The sequence below is a fragment of the Cryptosporidium parvum genome, chromosome 6, assembly GCF_000165345.1.
Source record: "Cryptosporidium parvum Iowa II chromosome 6, whole genome shotgun sequence".
In the NCBI taxonomy this organism is placed as follows: domain Eukaryota; phylum Apicomplexa; class Conoidasida; order Eucoccidiorida; family Cryptosporidiidae; genus Cryptosporidium; species Cryptosporidium parvum.
In genome coordinates, this window is record NC_006985.1 from 950,905 (window position 1) to 971,673 (window position 20,769).

At 33.2% G+C, this 20,769-nt stretch overlaps 8 protein-coding genes across 8 annotated transcripts; 4 read left to right on the forward strand and 4 right to left on the reverse strand.

Annotated features, from left to right (window-relative positions):
• Positions 1 to 221: 221 nt before the first annotated feature.
• On the reverse strand, positions 222 to 1,742 carry cgd6_4080 (conserved hypothetical protein; the record flags this gene model as incomplete). The annotated part of the gene is made up of 1 exon (XM_627742.1): positions 222 to 1,742. The coding sequence occupies one exon, from the start codon at positions 1,740 to 1,742 to the stop codon at positions 222 to 224; it is 1,521 nt and encodes a 506-aa protein (XP_627742.1).
• A 1,090-nt stretch (positions 1,743 to 2,832) lies between these two features.
• cgd6_4090 (hypothetical low complexity protein) lies at positions 2,833 to 3,864 on the forward strand (the record flags this gene model as incomplete). Its single annotated transcript, XM_627743.1, has 1 exon — positions 2,833 to 3,864. The coding sequence occupies one exon, from the start codon at positions 2,833 to 2,835 to the stop codon at positions 3,862 to 3,864; it is 1,032 nt and encodes a 343-aa protein (XP_627743.1).
• A 584-nt stretch (positions 3,865 to 4,448) lies between these two features.
• On the forward strand, positions 4,449 to 4,754 carry cgd6_4100 (hypothetical protein; the record flags this gene model as incomplete). Its single annotated transcript, XM_627744.1, has 1 exon — positions 4,449 to 4,754. The coding sequence occupies one exon, from the start codon at positions 4,449 to 4,451 to the stop codon at positions 4,752 to 4,754; it is 306 nt and encodes a 101-aa protein (XP_627744.1).
• A 404-nt stretch (positions 4,755 to 5,158) lies between these two features.
• Positions 5,159 to 10,255, forward strand: cgd6_4110 (hypothetical protein; the record flags this gene model as incomplete). Its single annotated transcript, XM_627745.1, has 1 exon — positions 5,159 to 10,255. The coding sequence occupies one exon, from the start codon at positions 5,159 to 5,161 to the stop codon at positions 10,253 to 10,255; it is 5,097 nt and encodes a 1,698-aa protein (XP_627745.1).
• An 889-nt stretch (positions 10,256 to 11,144) lies between these two features.
• cgd6_4120 (hypothetical protein) lies at positions 11,145 to 11,618 on the forward strand (the record flags this gene model as incomplete). The annotated part of the gene is made up of 1 exon (XM_627746.1): positions 11,145 to 11,618. The coding sequence occupies one exon, from the start codon at positions 11,145 to 11,147 to the stop codon at positions 11,616 to 11,618; it is 474 nt and encodes a 157-aa protein (XP_627746.1).
• Positions 11,619 to 11,910: 292 nt separating this feature from the next.
• Positions 11,911 to 12,807, reverse strand: cgd6_4130 (conserved hypothetical protein; the record flags this gene model as incomplete). The annotated part of the gene is made up of 1 exon (XM_627747.1): positions 11,911 to 12,807. One exon carries the CDS (start codon positions 12,805 to 12,807, stop codon positions 11,911 to 11,913), a length of 897 nt encoding a protein of 298 aa, XP_627747.1.
• Positions 12,808 to 13,073: 266 nt separating this feature from the next.
• cgd6_4140 (coiled coil protein) lies at positions 13,074 to 15,164 on the reverse strand (the record flags this gene model as incomplete). The annotated part of the gene is made up of 1 exon (XM_627748.1): positions 13,074 to 15,164. One exon carries the CDS (start codon positions 15,162 to 15,164, stop codon positions 13,074 to 13,076), a length of 2,091 nt encoding a protein of 696 aa, XP_627748.1.
• A 624-nt stretch (positions 15,165 to 15,788) lies between these two features.
• cgd6_4150 (formin-related protein, putative) lies at positions 15,789 to 20,705 on the reverse strand (the record flags this gene model as incomplete). Its single annotated transcript, XM_001388309.1, has 1 exon — positions 15,789 to 20,705. One exon carries the CDS (start codon positions 20,703 to 20,705, stop codon positions 15,789 to 15,791), a length of 4,917 nt encoding a protein of 1,638 aa, XP_001388346.1.
• Positions 20,706 to 20,769: the final 64 nt, after the last annotated feature.

Below are 20,769 nucleotides of genomic sequence, written 5' to 3' on the forward strand. Positions count from 1 at the left end.
CAAAATTTCATTTTTCTTTTTTTTTGTTGGGTTTATATAGTTTTATATTAATTTAATTTAATTTTGAAAATTATCATTCTATTCAAATTATATTAAAAAAAAGATATTTAGAGGATTAATCATTTAGGATTTAATTGCAAGTTTAAAAAGTAAAAATTTATAAGCAATTTTTTTCTATTATTTCTAATGAAATGACTTACAATATTTTTGTAAATTCAGGTTTAATTAGATACCTGAATGTTTTTATTTAGATTTTGTCTTAAAAATGGCTTATTTTTTATTGATTTGAAAAGCGGTTCGCTATTTTTTTCCGATCTTCTCAAACTTTTACACTTGCTTTCGTGCAAAGACTCTTTTTTAGATACCCATTCTAAAATTTTTTCAATTAAATCCTGAAATCCTATTTCTCTGGTTAGAATATGCGACATTTTCTTACAAGTAATTGGCCATAGTACAAATTCTGATTCTATATTACTTTCGGTAGATTCAAATTGTTGGATTTGATTGATTGATTGATTAAAATAACTAATAGTACTTTCACTTCCTTCAAAGTCTGTCAATATGTCATGGACACAATGACATATTAATAGAGGAACATCAATTGGATAATAATTTAAATTATCTCTGACTGCATCAGTATAATTCAAAAGACTTTTACACATTAGAGCCTTGACTCTTTTACTGTAGTATAAAGGATCACATTTAGAAAAGGAAGTGATATACTCACAAACTGGATTATTTATTCTAGATCCAATTTGTAAATTTGGGAATAAATAGGATGCGATTGGTAGTAAGGGAAGCATGATTTTATTTATTGTTTTTTTCTTAATAGATTCCAAGCTTAACATAGGGGAAAGTAGGACAATGCAAACTAATCTTGACCTTAAGCATTTAACAATTGATTTATCTTGAAACCCATCCAGATTATCTTCTTGGCATATTTGACCAATGTACTCAGCAAGTCTTAAAGCAATAGCTCCACCCATTGAAATACCACAGATAATAATTTTTTCTCCAAAGGTATCTTTGAAGCAACATCCTGTGTCAGAACAATGAATACATATTTTTGTTCTTAAGTTGTTAATAGTGTCTTTAACGTTAACTTTGTGTATTTTGGAAGAATATAGAAAAAATTCATTTTCTTTATCGCTTTTGCCTTTTTCTTCATATTTTATATCATAATTAGTAGTAATTTCATTATTCCAAGAATGTGATGAAACTTGAAAATTCTTCAGTTCGTTATTTTTATCACCAGAATGTTTAAGTAATTCAATTTTCAACATTTGTATGATGTTAAAACAGTTATTATCCAAATTTTCAGTGTTACACTTAGAACCTTGTGAAAATCCATGACCTTCTAAATCTAGTGATATAACATCATAACCTTTTTTATTGAAGTACTCAATATAGCTTCCATTATAAGTTGTAACAAATTGAGACTTATTGAAGGGAGTATTATTATCATTATTTTTATTTCGAGTACAATGATTTTTGGAAATATCAGTTTCATTGTATTCTAAATCTTTATTCTCCACAATATTCATATATTCAGATAAAGTATGACAAGAATAGCCATGTATTAACAAAGCTGTTCCTTTCCTTGTTTGGTTTGGTTCAACTTTAAAGTAGTGGTAACATTGCATTAATCCGCTCTTTTCACTTTGAAATCTGGTGGAAGAGAACTTTTTCTCTTTACAGTAATGATCAGGGGAAACAGAGTACTCGTCGATAAATTGGTTCATATTCTTCTTTTTTTCTAAAGTAATTGTCTTGATTCTTATGTATTTACCCTATTAATTTCTGTAATTCAGTGCTTATATAAAAAATTTCCCTTCCCCAATATACAACAACAAATAAAACTGATCAATTAGCTTTCAATAAACGGCGTTTACTTTTTTAACTTTAATATGTGCTATGTTTCTGAATCTGTAATTTTTTTGGTTTTATTAACAATTTTTCAGACTGCATGATTGCTTTCCCCTCGTTAGGATTTACAAGAATGTGAGAAACCGCCAAATCTTGGGATTTATTTTACCATTATTGTCGATGTTTGCATGCAAGTATTAATAAAGTTTAGAATAATTAAGTTTCAATTTATTTTATATTTCTTGTAGAAAACATAGGTTTTGTAAGGCTTATTTACTCTATTTTAATAACTTTGCGATTTATACCTTTGTTTTTATATAAAAATTTACCAATAAATAAATATTTTAAATGAGTAATAAAATTTATTATTTTGTTTCATACTTCTTTTTTAATAAACAGTATTAGTAATTAAAATAATTATTAATGTGGATGGATTGCATGCAAACACCGGTATATGAAAAATGAACATTACATGCCATAATTTGCAAGCTAGTGAGTGGACGCTAATCCTATACCGGCATAAAAGTCAATTTTTATATGTGGATAAATAATAATTTTGAAATTATGAATAATTTAGTATTATTATAAGCTAAAGTTTATAGTTAAAATTTAATTGGGCAAAAAAGTCACCAATAGCAATATTATTGAATATTGCATGTAAAGTGGCTTTTTTAAGCATTAAATGCCTAAGAGTTATAATTAATAAGTATGTAATAAAAAGTGCAATTAAAATTCCATATTAATATGAATACCTATTTATAAATGAAGAATAATTGGTTTTAAGTAATATTAAAAATGATCAAGTAATCACATTTAACCTTTAAGAACAGTAAATTAAGAGGCGCCAAAATGTACAGCACAATTTGTCATGCATTAACATTAATTTGTTTTACTGTGGGAAAAAAAAGGATAAAGTCAAGCTAGATAGATTTAGGAAGAAAGAATTATTAAATTTAAGATATTGAGATGGAATTTTTCATAAGGAGTGAAATAATAAAGAATGAGGAGAATAATACAGTAAAAAGTTTGTTAAAAAATTTGTTAGAAATGTTAGAATTGGCATTCCAAGAATCAATAATGAATATTGATGGTTTGGTAGAACAACAGATAAGAAATTTGGAAAGATATGAACGATTTATTGGTAGTACAAAGCTACTTGAGGAAGTTAGTATTCATGATGCGAGAAAGATTGTGCATATAGGACACCCTAAGTATAAACTAAATGACATTGTAAATAAAGCAAGTAAATTAAGAGATAGTTTAAAAGGCAATGGAATGGATTCTCTTGGAATTATTCGATTTAACAATCCTAATCATCTAACTGATTCAAATAAAAATGCAAAAAATTTCTCGATTAATCAAATAACAGAAAATAAAAATGAAGAGAACTTAACTTTGGACTTATTATTATTCGAAGAAACCCAAAGTTATGAGGAAAGGTATCTGATTTCAAATGAGATACATGATTACTATTGTTATGGAAATCATGAATATAATTTATTCTTTAATAATTTTTATAAAGATTATGAACTTGGGATATTGGAAGAGTTTAACACTCATAATTTTGATATAGACCTTAATATAGACTCTAATTCTAATTCAATTTATAAAATTGAATCAAATCCAAGTTCAAATTCAAATTCAGGTCTAGAAATTGAAGAAATTCCTATTCCCCATCAAAGTTTTGGCTCAAGTTCTTCTTTGGAATCTAGTCCTTATTCACAGTATAAACCTAAGTCTCAGACTAACTACAATCTCGATTCCAACTCAAATTCAGAAGAAAATATTTCCCACTCTTGGTCTACAGTTTTAACTCCTCAAAATACAAAAATTTCTGAAGAATCTTCAGACCGTTTTGTAAATAGATCAATAAGTAAATTGAAGCCAGATCAAAAGGAGATAATATCAATAGATAAGGGTAAAGAGTCACCTGACGTTTTAAAAGCTATAGGATACTGTCATACTTCATCATTCTATACAGTAAAGAGTTTGGAATAAATTTTAAAATATGAGCCCCACCCTTCCCTCCACAGTGTTTCGGAAGTAAAATTCAAATTACTCAATTTATAAACAATAATATCACTAAGCTTTCTACACACTTTATAATCGGTAATTGCATACTAGCAATCTTATCAATTCAATTAAATACAAGTTCACTCTAACTTTTAACTCTTACAAGAACTATTCTACAAACCATCTATTTACTAATCAGGGTTTTCCCCACAAAATTCCAATTTCAAGCATAATAAGTTCCTCCAAGAAAGAATTTTAAAAATTGGCTGTAAAATATAAAGCAAAGGTATTCATAATAAATAATTACAGTATATATGAATATATTATCCCATCAAAAATTTTTTTTTAGCAATAATTAATATATTTGATTCCAGTCCAAATTTACGCGGGAAACTGTGTGCGCAATTAATAGTCAGTTACCTATTTTTGGATATGAATGCTCATGCTTAAGTATTAATTCTACAAATTCGACTTTATGAATGCAAATAATATAATGAAGAAATCATTATTGAAATTACTCTGAATGCATTTATTCGCCTATTTTAATATTGAAAGTCAATAATTAACTTATGGGTTTAATCCAACCAGTTCATTATTTAGAGTTATCAATACTTGCAAATTATTTTATAAAAAAGAAAATTCTATCTAACAAAGCCAAGTTATTAACTGGTCCACTTATTTACATATCAGTTCATCCACTAACCTTCCTCCCCCAAAAACTTAGTCATACTACTATTAAACAGAAAAAAAGTCGACGAAATTTTACATGGCGTTTCTCATTCATCACAATCCTAATTCATCAAATTATATGGCATTTTACAAAATCTATCCACCTTTCTTCGGCCATCCCTTCCCTAGAATGGCTTCAAGGCTAAATAAAGTGCATGGCAGCCCGCCTTTTTATCATCCCCAAGAGTCGTTCAAGCGAATTGTGAAAATCAAATAATGCAAAATAAAGATATCAATCAAGCATAAATGAAAACTAGTACATACCATTTTCATATTCTTACATTCATAAATATTCACATTTATGGGTTATTCACAATTTCACATACTTCTTTTTAATATATATTAATTTCAGATACAAATATTTAATGGGTATACGTACACGCACGTCTCCATTCAAAATGTCACCCCAAAAAAAAGTGTATGTAACTATCCGTCTGTTGTTGTCTCTTGGGGTTGGCGCAACGCACATACAATAGTCAAAATCTGAACAAGTAATAACTTTTGTGTATGGGAGTGGGCTAATTAGTGGATTATCAGGAATCTTATAAAAATGGAAGAACAAGAGAGGAATGGGCCAGCTATTAATGGGGACCAGTCTGTTTCTCGACCTTATGCTGCCATATCAGTATCAGCAATGCCCCAAAACCAGAATAGGCCATTACAATCATTTGTTCCAGTCCCTGAAGGAGAAAGCAATGACTTGAATATCAGAGAGGTTCAAACTTCTACAAATACTTCTATGGCGGAAGATAATGCTCAACTGTTACCTATCAATCATTCTTTTTCCAAGCATACTGACTCTATTCCAGCAGTATCTAAACTAAATACTACTGTTTCCATTAATAACAGTAATAGCGCCACAAACACTAATGCAAATCCTATAAGCTTTAAATCTAATATAGCAAGTGGAAACATTGAGCCAAGTGGTAACAGTAATAACTGCTCTGGAAATACTCAAAATGGTACTTTAAATTTAGATTTATACCAAGCCGCTCAACAGATCCAAACAGGGAACCAGGCAAAGCCAATAATTGCAGGTTTAGGAAACACTAATGGATCTCTTAATACTCCTTTGCAGTTTACTGCTGAGCAAATTCACCAGCAACAGTTGATGTTACTAAATGCGATACAACAACAACATATTAAGCAACAACAACAACAGCAACAGCAACAGCAACAACAGCAACAGCAACAACAACAACAACAACAACAACAACATATTAAGCAACAACAACAGCAACAACAGCAGCAGCAGCAACAACAACAACAACAACAGCAACAACAACAACAACAACAACAGCAACAACAACAACAGCAAGCACAAAATCCTTCACAATTACATGCGCAATTGCATGCACAACAGATCTTTAATACTATGATCCCCCAACATGCTCAGATTAATCCAATGATTTTTCAAAATCCAATATTAATGAATGCACTTCAGTCAGGTGGGACAAATCCAATGGGTGTTCCATCACAACAAGTAGTGGGCCAACCTCATTCACCACACCCAATGGGCTTGCAGCCTTTTCCTATGCATTCAATATTGCTGCCAACCCTATTACAAGCTCAAATTCAGGCACAAATGAGACAGACATCATCAAACCAGTCAGTTCCGTCCAGTATTTCAGTGGAGAATAGTTCAATTGCAAAAGGAGTAAGCCAAGGTATAGGAAAACTTCCGGCAGACTCTCATGAAGCAAAAAGTACTAATAACGAGAATATTGCTCCCTCTGGAGACGAGAATAATGCGAATGATAGTAAGGCAGAAGAGACTATTACAAATAACTTGATTAGTTCTACTTTAGCAACCGAGGAAAAGAAAGGAGGAGATGATAATGATGCAACCTCCCAAGGTATAGGTATAAGCTCAGCCCCTTCTCAAGTAGCAAATGATAGCAATGGTATAGTAGAGAATTCTCAACCCGCTAAAACTAAGGAGGAAAGTAAAGAAACAACGGGATTATCTTCTCAAGAAAATACTCAATTAACTGAACTAAAATCTAACATTGATAAGGCAGACTCTAATGCCATTACTGGGCCAGTTCAACAAATGGATTCAAATTCAGTTAAGACTTCTCCATCATTAGTTCCAAACTCTGGAGGGAACCAACTTACAACTCCATTATTAAATCAATCTCAGCAACAGGCACAACATGCAGCATTAATTCAAGGAGGGTTGTTGCCAGGGCTTGGTATTCCAATGACCCAACCAGGCGTTCCAGGTGTTCCAGGTGTTCCAGGTGTTCCAGGTGTTCCAGGTGTTCCAGGTGTTCCAGGTGTTCCAGGCGTTCCAGGCGTTCCAGGCGTTCCAGGAAGCCAAGGAGGATTAGTTAATCCATTTTTGATGATGCAAAGAATGTCTGCAGCAAATCCTATGCTTTTAGCATTCAACCCTCAGCTAGCTGCTGCTGCTGCTGCAACAGCTGCAACATCTACAGGTTCAGGAGGACAGGCTCAAATTCCAGCTCAACCTCAAAATATGCCTCCAATTGTTCCTCCTACTCCCCAAGGTGTTGCACAACAACTTTCCCAAATGATGGGTTTCATGGGAGGGGGTGGAGGTTCTGGAGGAATTGAGGGTTTCCACCAATTCTTCCCTGGATTAAATATGGGTGGGGAATATATTGGAGGATTACTTCCAGGAGCTTTAGCTGCAGCTGGACTGAACATTGGAGGAGGTATTAATAGTGCAAATGCAGGTGTAGGGGGTGGAAATAATAATGCAGGATTTAATGGAATGGTACCGGGAATAATAGGATCAGGAATTGGTGGAGGATGTTTATTGGAAAATGATCTTGAAAGATTACATTCTCATGCAGAAAGTCTTGTAAAGACTTTATTAGATACATCAGTACCTAAATCAGGTATTAGATTACGCCTTGAATGGGATAGAAGAAGATATTGTTTTAAATTTACAGTCTACCAAATAGAAGAAGTGAGGGATTCTCTTGGTTATCAAAAGAAAAGATTAATACCAATCGACCAAGATGAGTTATTTGTCAATGTGAATGCATCAAAACAATTAAGCATAGACAATGTGGAAAAAGCAATGTGGAGTGCGTTTGTTTCTGTTCGTCATACTTTGGCGAAGTACTGTGATCGGCAAGCTGGGCAACGACGTCAAAGCGGGGCAGGCTTAACCTCAACTGCATCAGGACGTAACTTAGGATCCAATTCCCTTGTTAAGTTGGATGAGAGCGGTCTAATTTCTGGTATTAGCGGAAAAGTTAACAAATCATTGAAGAAGGATGAGCAATTGCATGGTGGATTATTGGATGGCAAAAAGTATATCCCAGGTAGTGTGGGAGGAGGATTAATTTCCGACTTACCTGGTATTGGAGCAGGTGCTGCTGGTCTTGGAGGTAGAACATATAAATCTGATCCATATAGTAATAATGTAGGAGGAATTGGTTCAGCAGGAGGAGTATCTATGGGCGGAAATTCTTCAATTGGTACAAGGGGAAGAAGAGGTTATGGTAGTGGTAGTTGTACTACCACTACTAGATCAGGAAGATTTGTATCCCTTAAATATGGCTATGATGATATTCTAATGAGTGATGATGATGCAATTTTAGGTGCTGATCAAGAGTATGTAGGGGGAAGAAAGGGAAGAGGAAAGAGTTCAAAGTATGGTTCAGGAGCTGTTGGAGGAGGATCTTCATCTGGAGAGGATGAGCATGGTATAGTTTCAGGATCAGTTTCTAACAATAATAGATATGCAAAGACTTATTTGACAAGTAGTAGAGGTAGTAGAAGAGGAGGTAATGGAGCATATTCATCAGGGAATAATACTGGTACTGGAGGAATGAGTGTATATAGAACAAGAGGTTCAGGATTATCACTTTCAGATAATTATGATTCTTTGGGAGGCGGTATATCAATTTCCACAAATGTTCCTATATTTGTATTACAAAAAGATGATCCAAATAAGAAGAGCAACTCTCTTGTTGGATTATATGCAGAATGGGTTGATAAGAATACTATTTGGGATGTTAGAAAGGGACCTTTTAAGACGGTTTTTGTTTCCGAGAGTATTAAAGATTTGGATTATACATCAGATAAGAGGGGAACTTTAAAATTTACAACTAATAACTACTTGAAATGGGATCCTTCTCATCTGATCACAGATTTAAGAGGGATTCATATTCCTCTTTCTTTAGCAGGCAAGTACTTTGGACTTCTTAAGAATGAAAGAACTAAAGGGGATAAAGAAGATGTGAGAAGTAAAGTAGATAAGATTACAGATCAAACTTGTGCTATTTCTACTGTTACAAATAATGATCAAGTTGGTATTAACAAAGAAGAGCAATCATCTTATTTAGATTCAAATATTGAAGCAGGAAATAAATCAGCTCCAATTACTATTAAAGGTAACCATGTTCCAAATGCTAATCAGATTAGATTTATATCTAATGATGGGAGTTTTAAAAGCCAGCAATTATTTAATAATAATATAGTAGGAGGAGAAAAACTTAATAATGAGAACCAGGAAGAGCTTGAGAGCAAGTTATTGGAGAGTAAACTATTAGAATTGGAAGCTGTTGATTCAGTTTTAGTATCAACAATTCAAACAACAGCAGCTTTAGAGCAAAGAAAAAAGCGTGAAAATAAGAATTCTTGTATATCAGTACCAACTGGATCATTCTTAATTAGAGCTTTTTATAGTAATAATGGCGTAAATAATAATAATGGTAATCATTCAGATAGTACAAATGAAGATGAAAATAGTTCAGTAAATGGAGGACATTCTGGAAATGGAATTGAACATACAAATCACCTAATTATTTTTAATAATGAGGAGCTTGAAGAATACAAACATCTTGTATTGAGGTTTATGCATCAACAAAATGGAAATGATGATTATCATTTAATTGAAAATTATAACAATACAAATAATATAAAGAATGATGAAGTGGTTTCAGAAGCTGTTGTTAAATCACAAGAGATAATGGATTCTGTGAATACTACTGAAGGAATAAATGATCATCAATCAAAGAATTCAGTTTCTCAAACAATAACAACAGGATCAGGAAGAATTCCTTCAAGAGGAATTAAAAGAAGAGGGTCATTGAAGAATCAGACAGATATTACTATGAATGGAGGAGGAATCGAAGGTAATTCAACAACTGTTTTAGAGGGAGGTAGTACTTGTAGAAACACTACTGATGATCATTCATCTTCAATGACAATATCAGGTACAAATATTAATTCAAATTCAGGTAGTAGCTCATCATTAACAACAGCTTTGAATGGTGGAGGAGTGTTAGGACAGCATTCTTCTTCTAATAATAATAATAATCATAATAATAGCGGCAATGGAATTTCTTCATCATATGGAGGAGTTGTTAATGACGATACGGTCTCCTCAGGAGGAGCAATTGCAGTATCTGCAATGTTAGAGGGACTAATTACCTCAGTTAGAGGAAGCTCAGGAGACAAATATAGACAGCAGCAACTGATGCAAGCATATCCCCAGAATAGATTTGTATCTAAAAAGAAATGCAGAGAGACAAACGAAATCTTGGCAAAGTATGTTAATGATTTAGCCAGTGAGTATTGTCATCGCAATTTTGGGTCAAGCAACTTGGCTGATGGTTATATTAATGCTTTCAATAGTCATGTTTTGAAGAATTTTAATAAATAAGGATTTGGAGATTTTCAATCCTCACTATATAAGTAAAGTAAATATTATGACAATTCAAAACTTTTAGAAAAGATCCAATTTTATATGTCTAAAAGGCCTATTATTAATAAGATGATGATACCGATTATGATTAATAATTATTATAATATCCTTTAATATCATACATATCTTATTTATAGTGAAGATATATAATTCAGGCTATGAGAAAAAAAAGTAAAGTCAAGTAGATCTGAAAATAGAAAAATTAATAAAGTTTTATGATTATAAACTTTTTCTTTTTATTTCTTTTAAAAAAATATAAATTAGAGCGAAGATCATTGCTCCAATTTTTTAAATCTTTTGCTTTCTACTTATAAATTTCTGACACGTTGGGCGCCAAGCTGCATGAAAAAAACATGCTGCCGCCTAATTAGTGTTAGTTTGTATAGTTAGGCGCCAATGGTGAAATATTATATGCTTGTAATTTTAATTTAGTTGAGGGGTTTAGAGCTGGATGAGAAGAGGGATTTGGTATATTTGGGCTGGGAAGAGAGGAAGTGTGGAATTTTTGGCGGGAAAGTCTATTAAAAGATATATAAATTTTAAAGGTACCGGTAATCAAAGCGATCAAAAAAAAAAATTTGTAACCAAAATATTTGGAGTAATTGGCATAGAGCAGAGTATGTTTTAGTACTTATTTGTTGAGTAGTATATGGAAATTTGTTTAATTGCAAGTATAAGATCCAGAAAAAAAAAACTGGATGGGAAGACCCTGAAATCAAACTTAAGTCAAGTCTGAACCAAACTTGGACTAAAATATTATTTTGAAAAAAGAAATCTCTAAATAATATTAGTTGAAAGGAAAGAAATAGTTGTGAATTTTAGAGGATTTAGTATTTGAAGGTTTATAATGTCAGAAAAGTACTGGAGTCGTCTACTTTTGGACGTTGCAACAAATGTTAGATCAATGCACGATGGAGTAAGCAGAATGCCATTTAATTATAGAGAAAATCAAAAGTATCCAGAATATTTGGATGATATTGGAGCTCTCTGTGCATGTATTCGAGTCTTTCAAGATTCTCTCTCTCCTATTTCTCAGCATCTTGCATTACATCCATATGAGAAGATTTACAAAGACCCTATATCTATGCCTGACCTACTTACAACAAGTATATCAGACCAGATGAGAGAAGAAATTAAAGCTTCAGAATCGATCGTAGAGGAACTTAAAGGTACTGATGATTTTGATCAGATGTTCTTTAAAGATATGGATAGAAGCCAAATATGCAACAGAATTAATGAATTCAATAATTCAATTATCAATATTTCTCAGACAATTTCTGACTTGGATTTACTGCAATTCAATGATAACACTAAAGCCTAAAGTCAATAAGTTCTCGTGATCACTATCAATCTACTTGAAGTTGTGAGAAACTAAGTTATTTTTAGATTTGCAAAGGTAACAAACAATACACTAACAAGTTAATGATTAACATTTATATATAACTTCCATCTATTAATTGACTAATTATAGCTTATAATTGAAATTAATAATTATTAATACCTCCTTCTTTTTTCTTAAAGTTAAAAAATAATAATATTAAAAAGAAATAAGATTCACTTTTTTATCTTCTTCCAATGTTTTATTGGTTCTTCTGGAATTCACTCATATTAAGCTAAATATTAAGCTTCAAAACTCCTCCTTTGCTTTGGACATTATTAACTCCAGAACCATCATCATCAAAAGTAGTTGTAATTAAATCGACTTTTTCTTCATGTATTAAATTCATATCAACAGTATGATCATTAGCATCCCCCTCAGCATTTGCTAAACTAACCTTCTCTCCAGGTTTGAACGCTGGCATTCCCTTATAGGGACATCCAGAACATCTGAAAGCATCACCTAAGTAACAATTGCCACAACTTGAGCGAGCTGTACCTGTCTCAACTTTCTCCTGATATACCTTTCTTGCAGCTTCAACTCCAATTTCCTTCTCAAGATCAGCTCTTCCACAATTACAGTTGTTACAGGCTCTTTCTTTTGACTTACAACTTTCTTTTCCTTGTCCAAGAGGAACATAATTCTTGATATCTGGTACAGAACCCTCTAAGTCAATATCATCAACAAGTACTTTACCTTCTTCAGGTTTCCAACTGGGCTTTTCAGCTTTAATAACTATCTCAAAATCACTATCAGATGAATTTAATCCATCACCCTTCAATTTTTTTACCTTAATAAACCCAGAAAATAACAAATTCCTTTCAAAGGCTTTAACTTTATCAATAGAGTCTAGAGCCAATATATTCACTTTTAAAACTGATCCAAAATCCAACACCCCATAAAACTCTTTCAAAAATTCAAATGTAAAGATTTCACCCAAAATTGATCCTGATGATAAATAAATGGATACAATTCTAAATTCTCCCTTCTTTACAATAGCTCTTAAATCAGATAAGGATGAAAACTTTCCAAATTTATCCTCTTCCTTCTTAATTCTATTCAGCTCTGACAAAAATACCTCACTCTCCTCTAATTTACTATCACTTTGATGAGTAATTATTAACTGAGTCATACCAACAAATCCAGCAATATTTCTCTTAAAATGTTATTTTCTTCCTTTAACAATTTTATATTAATTTATTTCCTCGAAATTTACTTTGAATTAGAAATTTTGGCGCCTTTTGACTTTTTTAAACCAATTAAAAATTTTTACATAGCATGACCGGTATTGCAAGAAAAAATGTGCATGCAACACGTAATAGATGAAAAATATGATAAAACTTCTTTTTTAATAATAAATGTGGGGCAGGGTAAAGGAAGTATGTTTTGAATGAAAATTTACTTTTTCCATTTTTCAACTTCAATTAACTTAGAATTATTCCTCAGTTTTACTTGATTTTTCAAATTAGAAATCGAATTAAGTGAATTTGAAAGATTTTGGATAATATACTCTTTAAGTTTAAAAATTGCCTCAGCATCTGACTGAATAACTTGTTTGCATTGAATAATTTCATTTCTAGAATGGCTTTCTTGAAGATTGCTTTGTTGTTCAAGTTGAATAATACGACTCTTTGCCTTCTCCAACCTTTTTAGAGCTTCATCTTTGTTACGTTCAAACTCTGCCTTATAACTCTTTACTTTTTCTTGAATTTGTTCTAATTGCCTCATCTCCCTTTTGTCACAGACTGATAAATCTCCATCCAAATTTTTGATCTTTTTCTCCAAAGCATCACATGCCTGTTTCTTTTGAATTATAGTATCTTTTGTACTCTTCATTATTTCACTGAATTGTACTTCTTGAGTTTTCAGTTTTCTCTTCCACATTTCAACTTCAACAATACATCTTTTGCAACTATGTTTCATGTTACTCCAATTCTGTCCAATGATTCCATCGACTCCTTGAGATTTATCATTGCTTCCAGAATATGAAATATTTAAAGATAAAGGTTGAAGCAAATTGAATGAACAAACTTCATTAGTTCTTATATCATTTGAGGTAATATTTGTAATTTCTTGATATATACTATTCCAAGCTCGACTTAAATTATATAAATTAGTTGAATGTTCCTCAATAGATAATTCAATCTCCCAGTTTTCCTTTTCAGTATTTTCTCTTTCTGTCCTTAAATTACGTATTGTTTGTCTTTTGACTTTCATATCCTGATAAACTCTTGAAACATCATCCCTTTGTATTCCTTGATTGGCAATTCTCTTTTGAAGCTTTTCAATTTCATCCTCGATATCTCTCAACTCCTTCTTTTTTATGTTCAAAATATTTTCAGTATCATTACAAGAATTTTCCATTTGTCGAATAGAATTTTGACATTGACCAACAGCATGTTCCATTTTTAACAAATCCTGAGAAAGCGTGTGATTTCTTTGGAGCAATAACTCTCCTTCCTGTAATTCGTGATTGATTTTTTGGATTTCCATATTCATCTGTTCAAGTTCATGCTTTTTCTTCTCTAAAGCCTGTTGAGCCTGGTTCTTCCTTTCTCTGCAATAAGCTTCCAAAGTCTCATTTAGTAATCCTCCATCATTCTGACCATTCAGAAATAACTTATAACTCTCACTTAACCTTCTATTCAATGTTTGAGATAACAATTTTGACGAATCTAAATTATTGTTATTTCCTTCAAAATTTGGAAAACCATTCGCAACATTTGAATTTGCATGCTGAAAAATATTAGACAAAGTACTTGTTAGAGATGTATCTGCCATATAACCACCAAATTCTCCATCTTTGCTATAATTCAAATGTGGGAAGACAGCTTGTTCATAATCTAATAACTCGCAGAGCCATGTCATTGCTGCAATGTGTTGTGGCCAAGTATTTGGAGCTCCAGGTGCAATAATAGTTGTTTTATTAATAGTAATAGGATATCCTATATCTTTAAAGAACCTTGGAATCTCATCATCTGGCTTAGATATTTTTATTCTTGGATCATACTGGCTTATAATAAATTGTAAAACTTCTAAATATAATGCTCTAGTTGGACTATTTAAAGTTTTTGGATTAATCTGATTTGGATATCCTCTCTTACTCAAAAATGTTAATATTGTCTTCAATCCTTCTCTTCTGCTATCTGAAATACTTCTCCCTTTTGATGATGACGCTGCTGCTGAGCTCATATTTCCAGTCATTGAAGATGTTCCTACTGCATTTGCTCCCCTTTGAGAATTTCCACCTCTAGATGATGAATATGCCCAAGCATTACTTGTATTATTTATATTATTACTATTGCCACCTTTCATTAATAATGATGACGTGGCAAAATGTGTAGGTGATTGAGTCTTATTTTGCCCTATAGAAAACGATGTCATTACAACATCTTGGCTATTAAGATCTCCATTCTCTGAATTATCTCTAAACCCTGTTGTTCTTCTCATTGAATTTTGGCCAAAAGGACGAAAAGCATTACTCGACATTTTCTTCCCTCGCTACCAACATCAATTCCTTGCTTCTCAATCTTGTGTGTTCTTACTTGTTTTTATATCAAGAGAAGACTTACAAATCCAACAATTTATATATTATTCACTTGCTTTTGCTCAATTTAATTTCCTGCCACCTTATTCAGATTTTTCTCTTCAAATCACTGTTTTCATAAATACCCCTATAATATGTGGTTGTTTTCATTCCCGCCCAAAAATGTTGTGGGGTATTTTCATTTATGCAAAGCTGCATGCAACACGTAATATATTTGAGTATATGACCGCCAAGCATTTGTATAAGGCACATTTGTAAAAAAAAAAAAAGTTAGAACAGATAACTCAAATAATTATGAATAATAGGGTAGACACATTTTGAATAATTACTTAAAAATATCAATACAGTATTTTACCTTTCAAAACTAAACTAGGCTTAAATTAATTAATAAAATTGAAATTCAATCCATCTGCAAGAGCATTAATTTTATTATATAATATATATTTCATTTGCATGCAAAGCAAAATAACTAAAATTGCATACAAAATCAGGCGGGAAATTTAGTGAATTAAAATGCACACAAATGATTATTGAGCTTTAATTGGCAAAAAATTGGGATTTTTTGTTTACCACAAGTCTACATCAATATCCAGATCAGTAAGTGCCACATTTGTATCATCAGCTTGGTTGGAAACCTCTTGTAAGAATGCTGGAGTTTGTACTTCTCCTTCATTCGCAAACCAGCTTGCCATTTCATCAAGTTTACTGGTTTTGACAGCATTCGCCTTTGGCGCCATATTTACTGTCAATTTTTGCTTTTGTAATGTAGGTCTGGATTCTGTTGTTCCTCGTTTAGGTTGGGAAACTGATTTCTTTTCTGATAGTTTAAGCTTGACTGTGCTTGCGCTCTTTTCTCTCTTTGCGAGATTTTCTTGCTTTTGTTTTAATCTTCGTTCTTCATCCAACTTTGTTTTACGTACGAGATCTACTGATGAAATGAAATTCCATAATACACGGAAATAATCTGGCCAAACAATTCTTTGAATCGTATTTTGCGGTTCTCCCAAGTATAGTGCCATCTTTTCTAGATTTTCTTTAACACTTTTCATAGTTGCTACTAAATCTTCAATTCTAGGCTCAGTATCGGAAACAAAGTCTGCTAGAATCTTAGCAATGGGATCCTTTTCTCCCATAGGGCCGGCTCTCTCATTACTTTTCTGAGCTGATTTCATTGTATCTGTGACCTTATTTAAAGATCCATTCAGTGATTGAATTTCACCTTCAATAGCACCTAAATCGCATTTGGCTGCTTTCTCTACTAAAGCCAATGGCTCTGCCAAAGAAAGCAATTCTGGCTTATCTCTCCAAATAATCTCTGTGATATATTGAAGCAAAGTTTTAATAGGTTTAGTACTCGAACGAACTTCACATAACTTTGATAGTGAACTCATTCTAAAACCTTTAGCTTCTCCCTTTTCTGTATTAAGATTCAAAACATTACCAACTGAAAGAATTATAGAAAATACTTTCTTAAGCTTTGAATTTGTCTTAATTTCGTTGCAAACTGTAATAATCTCTTGTAAAGGCGTCATTAATTCATTAAAGGAATTGTCAAACGAAAGAATAAACAGCTGAGCGTTCAAACGAGCGCCAAACATTGGAATACCAATCATTGCAGCTATAAATTGTTCAGGCTTATCCAACTGAGTCAAGTCACCTCCTGCATCAATATACTCTTTTACGATTGCAAACTCTTCTGGAGTTGGGGTCATTAAAATCAAAGCTTCTGTAGCTTCTGTATCCAAAATCTTCTTATCAAGATCCAATATAGCATCACGCAATTGTTGGAATGTATATGCACTGAACTTTGATAATGCAATACTTATATTGTATGCTCTCTTTGAGTCTGGTAAAATTTGCATGACCTTTGGCTTCTTTGTCGCCTCTGTCGCCTTCTTTGGTTTTGCTGATTCGATACCAAATACTTCCTCCAAATTTCCGAAATCCAACTTGATTGGTTCTTTAATATCCCAAATTGTACCTTGAATATTCTCAACCTTATCCCAATGTAACTTCTTTGTCTTCGATTCTGGACCACTTGGCTTACTTCCTGTCTTTCCTCCAAATTTCCCTGCCTTTCCTTTTGGGGGTCCTTTTCCTGTTGGGGGTCCTTTCCCACCTGGTGGTCCTTTTCCCCCTGGAGGACCCTTTCCTCCTGGAGGTCCTTTCCCTTTCCCTGGTGGGCCCTTTCCTTTTGCTGGCGGCGTGCCCTTTGCCGGTGGCGCGCCCTTTGCCGGTGGCGCGCCCTTTGCTTCTGCTGGTTCTGCCTTTGGTTCTGTAGGAGCACCTTCTTTTGCTTGCGGTGGCGGAGATTTGTTAATAATGTTGTCCATTTTCCCAATACCATCCAGCAATCCAGATAATGCCTTTCCTGACTTTACACCTGCTCCTACAATACCTGTGTATACCCCTCCATCCGAAGGTTTGTATTGAATCATTGAGCTAATAAGGGCGCCAACTCCGCTACCTTTAAGAAGTTCTATCACACCCTGTGAATCAGGAGAAGGAAGTCCCCATTTTGCTGATGCTGTAAGAGCAATTCTAGTTGAAGCGCATACAAATGGCTCAAGATCGATCACATAAGGCAACTTTGTTACTACGTTACCCCCATCATCTAAAAATGAAATGCATGCAAGTCTTTCATTACCAGATTCTTCTACATCAGGTTTTGCTCCTTTAATCTTTGCTAAAATATCATCTGGAGGAAGTTGTTGATCGATACCTACTATCTGAGTCTGAGTTACTTTAACTTGTTTAGCCTCCTCCTTATCTTTATTTCTTTGTCTAACTAAAGGAATCAATGCATTTGGAATCCATATTGATTCTTTGAAATAAGCCTTCATTTCTTCCTTACCTGCATAATCTACTAATGGCAAATAAAATGGTAAACCTGTACTCTCATCTTTTTCTATTTGAGTTAACAACTTCCCTTCTGGAGTTATACAAGGTTCTGGAATCTCCCATTTCTCCAAAACTGTCTGAGCTTCTTCATTTATCATCATTGTCACTGACTGCTCTCCCATAACTGGGAATCCTCTTGTTAACTTTGGAATGTTTATTATAGGTAACTTCTTTCTTTCTGTCTTACTAAATGGAGGAAGAGAAAGCATTGTAGAAACTCCTAGATAGTCTGGACCTGTAATTCTTACTTTCAAGTGAGGTAAAATTGCTGTTGAACTCACTGTCATACTCTGAAATGACTCTCCATGTAGTGCTCTGATTCTTGAAGTGCATAAAAGTTGTTGAGTTTGGTTATTTGAAAATGGGGTACTTCTATTTAACCCTCTCAAATTCTTTGGATCAAATAAAAAAGTCTCCAATTGTCGATACCTTAATTGATCAATACTTGGACAAATTGGACTTGCTAATAATGGTGATTCCTCATACATTATTCTTGTTAATTTACTTGATTTTCCTAAGGTATCGGTAATTATTTCTTTTAAAGATCTCTCTGCTCTTGATTCTAGTGATTCTCTTGCATCAATACACTTGTTCTGAAGCTCATGAGCTATATAAGAGTCTGTACAACTGCTTACATTCTCTGTTAAGTATACTTGGGTATCTGCATCTAATAAAGTTATCAATTCTAATACATATCTTGTATCAGGATGATCAAATCCTAAGTTCTCTCTTCTATATTTATAAACCTCATTATAAAGCTCTAAAGCATATCTAAAGTTTCCAGCCTGGTGAAAAATACATCCCAAAGCTAGTATATTGTCTTGTACTAATGGAAACTCTCTGTTATTGTAGATCCTCATTAACATATCTAAAGCTACCATTATATGTTGTACTCCTTGTCTACAATCTCCAAGTAATCGATAAACTAATCCCAAATTTGAATAGCAATCAGCTACACGAGGATGAGGTGGATTCTTATTATGATCTCCCAGAACCTGTTTTCTGATTTCCAGACAATTATGTAACATTTCCTTACATTTTTCAAAATTCTTTATTCTGAAATAGTAACTTGCTGCTGTAGAGTATGCATCACTCATAACTAAGTCTCCTGAACCATAAACTTCATTTACTAATGAAAGATATTTTTCAAGGTAAAATGCTGATGATGTATGATCTCTATACATACTACATAGATCAGAGACTGTTAGTACCAGACTACATAATACTGAAGAATCACATGAAACTGATGGTCCTACAGCTGTAACATTTTGAGTTGAACCTCCAGATCCTGATAAATTTGAGATATTGCTAATATGAGAAGAATCATTTTTTGCATTTTTATTCTCAGAATTGCGATCTGCAACAGCTAAGATGGTATTTTCCACAAGAAATCGAAGCTCTTTAAGATATTGTTCTCCTTTACGTAATTCTCCTGTTAAACCACAACATTTAGCAATAATGATTAATTCTACAACCATTATACCTTCTAATGGGTGTCCAAGGTACTTGGATAGAAAAGCTCGAGATATTTCATAACAATGTAAAGCATTCAGCATGGCATCTGAGTATTGAGCTTTCAAAAACTTCTCTAAAGCTGAGCTTCTTAGTCTTTGAATGATTCTTTGAATTTCATGTATTTCTCCATCTCCACGTGATTCTTCAAGACGTTGTAAAAGAAGAAGGGAATCTGTCATAATTTCAAACTTCTCATTAACAATTTGAGGTCTGGCTTTTGTTGTTTGTCCAAATAAGAGATTATTCTTTTCAGAAGTTGTTAGTGTAAAGTGTCTACTTGCAAACTCTTCTTTAAATGTTTGACTTAAAGCTGCTAGTGAGTGTTCAGCAGCTTCTGTTAATGCTGGATCCAATACACTTACGTGTAGATTAAACATATCATCTTCTCTTTGAGAAATTCGAGCATTTCTTCCTTCTTTTTTTTTCAAGTTACTTTTTCCAGGAGCTTTATCTTGGAAAAGTAGACGTTTAATAGGGCCAACATCAAAAGGAAGAGTTGATTCAACAAAGGTACTTCTATTACTTAATTCTGAGTAACGTCCATCTTTAGAGAGATTGTTCTTCAATAGTTTAGATTCACCATTAATAGTGGTTGCAGTAGAAGATGCTCCTGTTGAGCTGGAAGGTAGACTACTAGCTTTGGAATCTTTACTTATACTTTTCAGAACAGTTTTTGCTGAGGCTGGCTTTGATGGTACGCTTACTGGAGGAGCGTGACCATTGGATACTGGTGTATCATTTAAAGGTTCTGATGAATTTTTAGGTATTGGGGCCTTTGGGGCTGGTTTTAATGCAGTAGGAGGTCCTTTTGAGACCTTTGGACCAGGAGGAGAGGGTGATGGAGAAGCTGACTTTGGTGGAGGTGGTGTTGATGGTTTTGGTGGAGGTGGGGATGATGGTTTTGGTGGAGGAGATTCTGAAAGGTTTGGAGAAGGAGTTGAAGATAATTTTGAAGGTGGTGGAATTTTCGTTGCTGGTTTCCCTCCAAGTGGTTTAGCAGGGGGAGGCGGTTTTTTTCCACCAGGAGGAGAAAGAGGAGCCTTGCCTGGCACACCCAATTTTTTCATAGTTGAATAATTTTTTTCTGTTTAAATATTAGTTAATTTAGACCTATTTGAGTATAACTCTTTA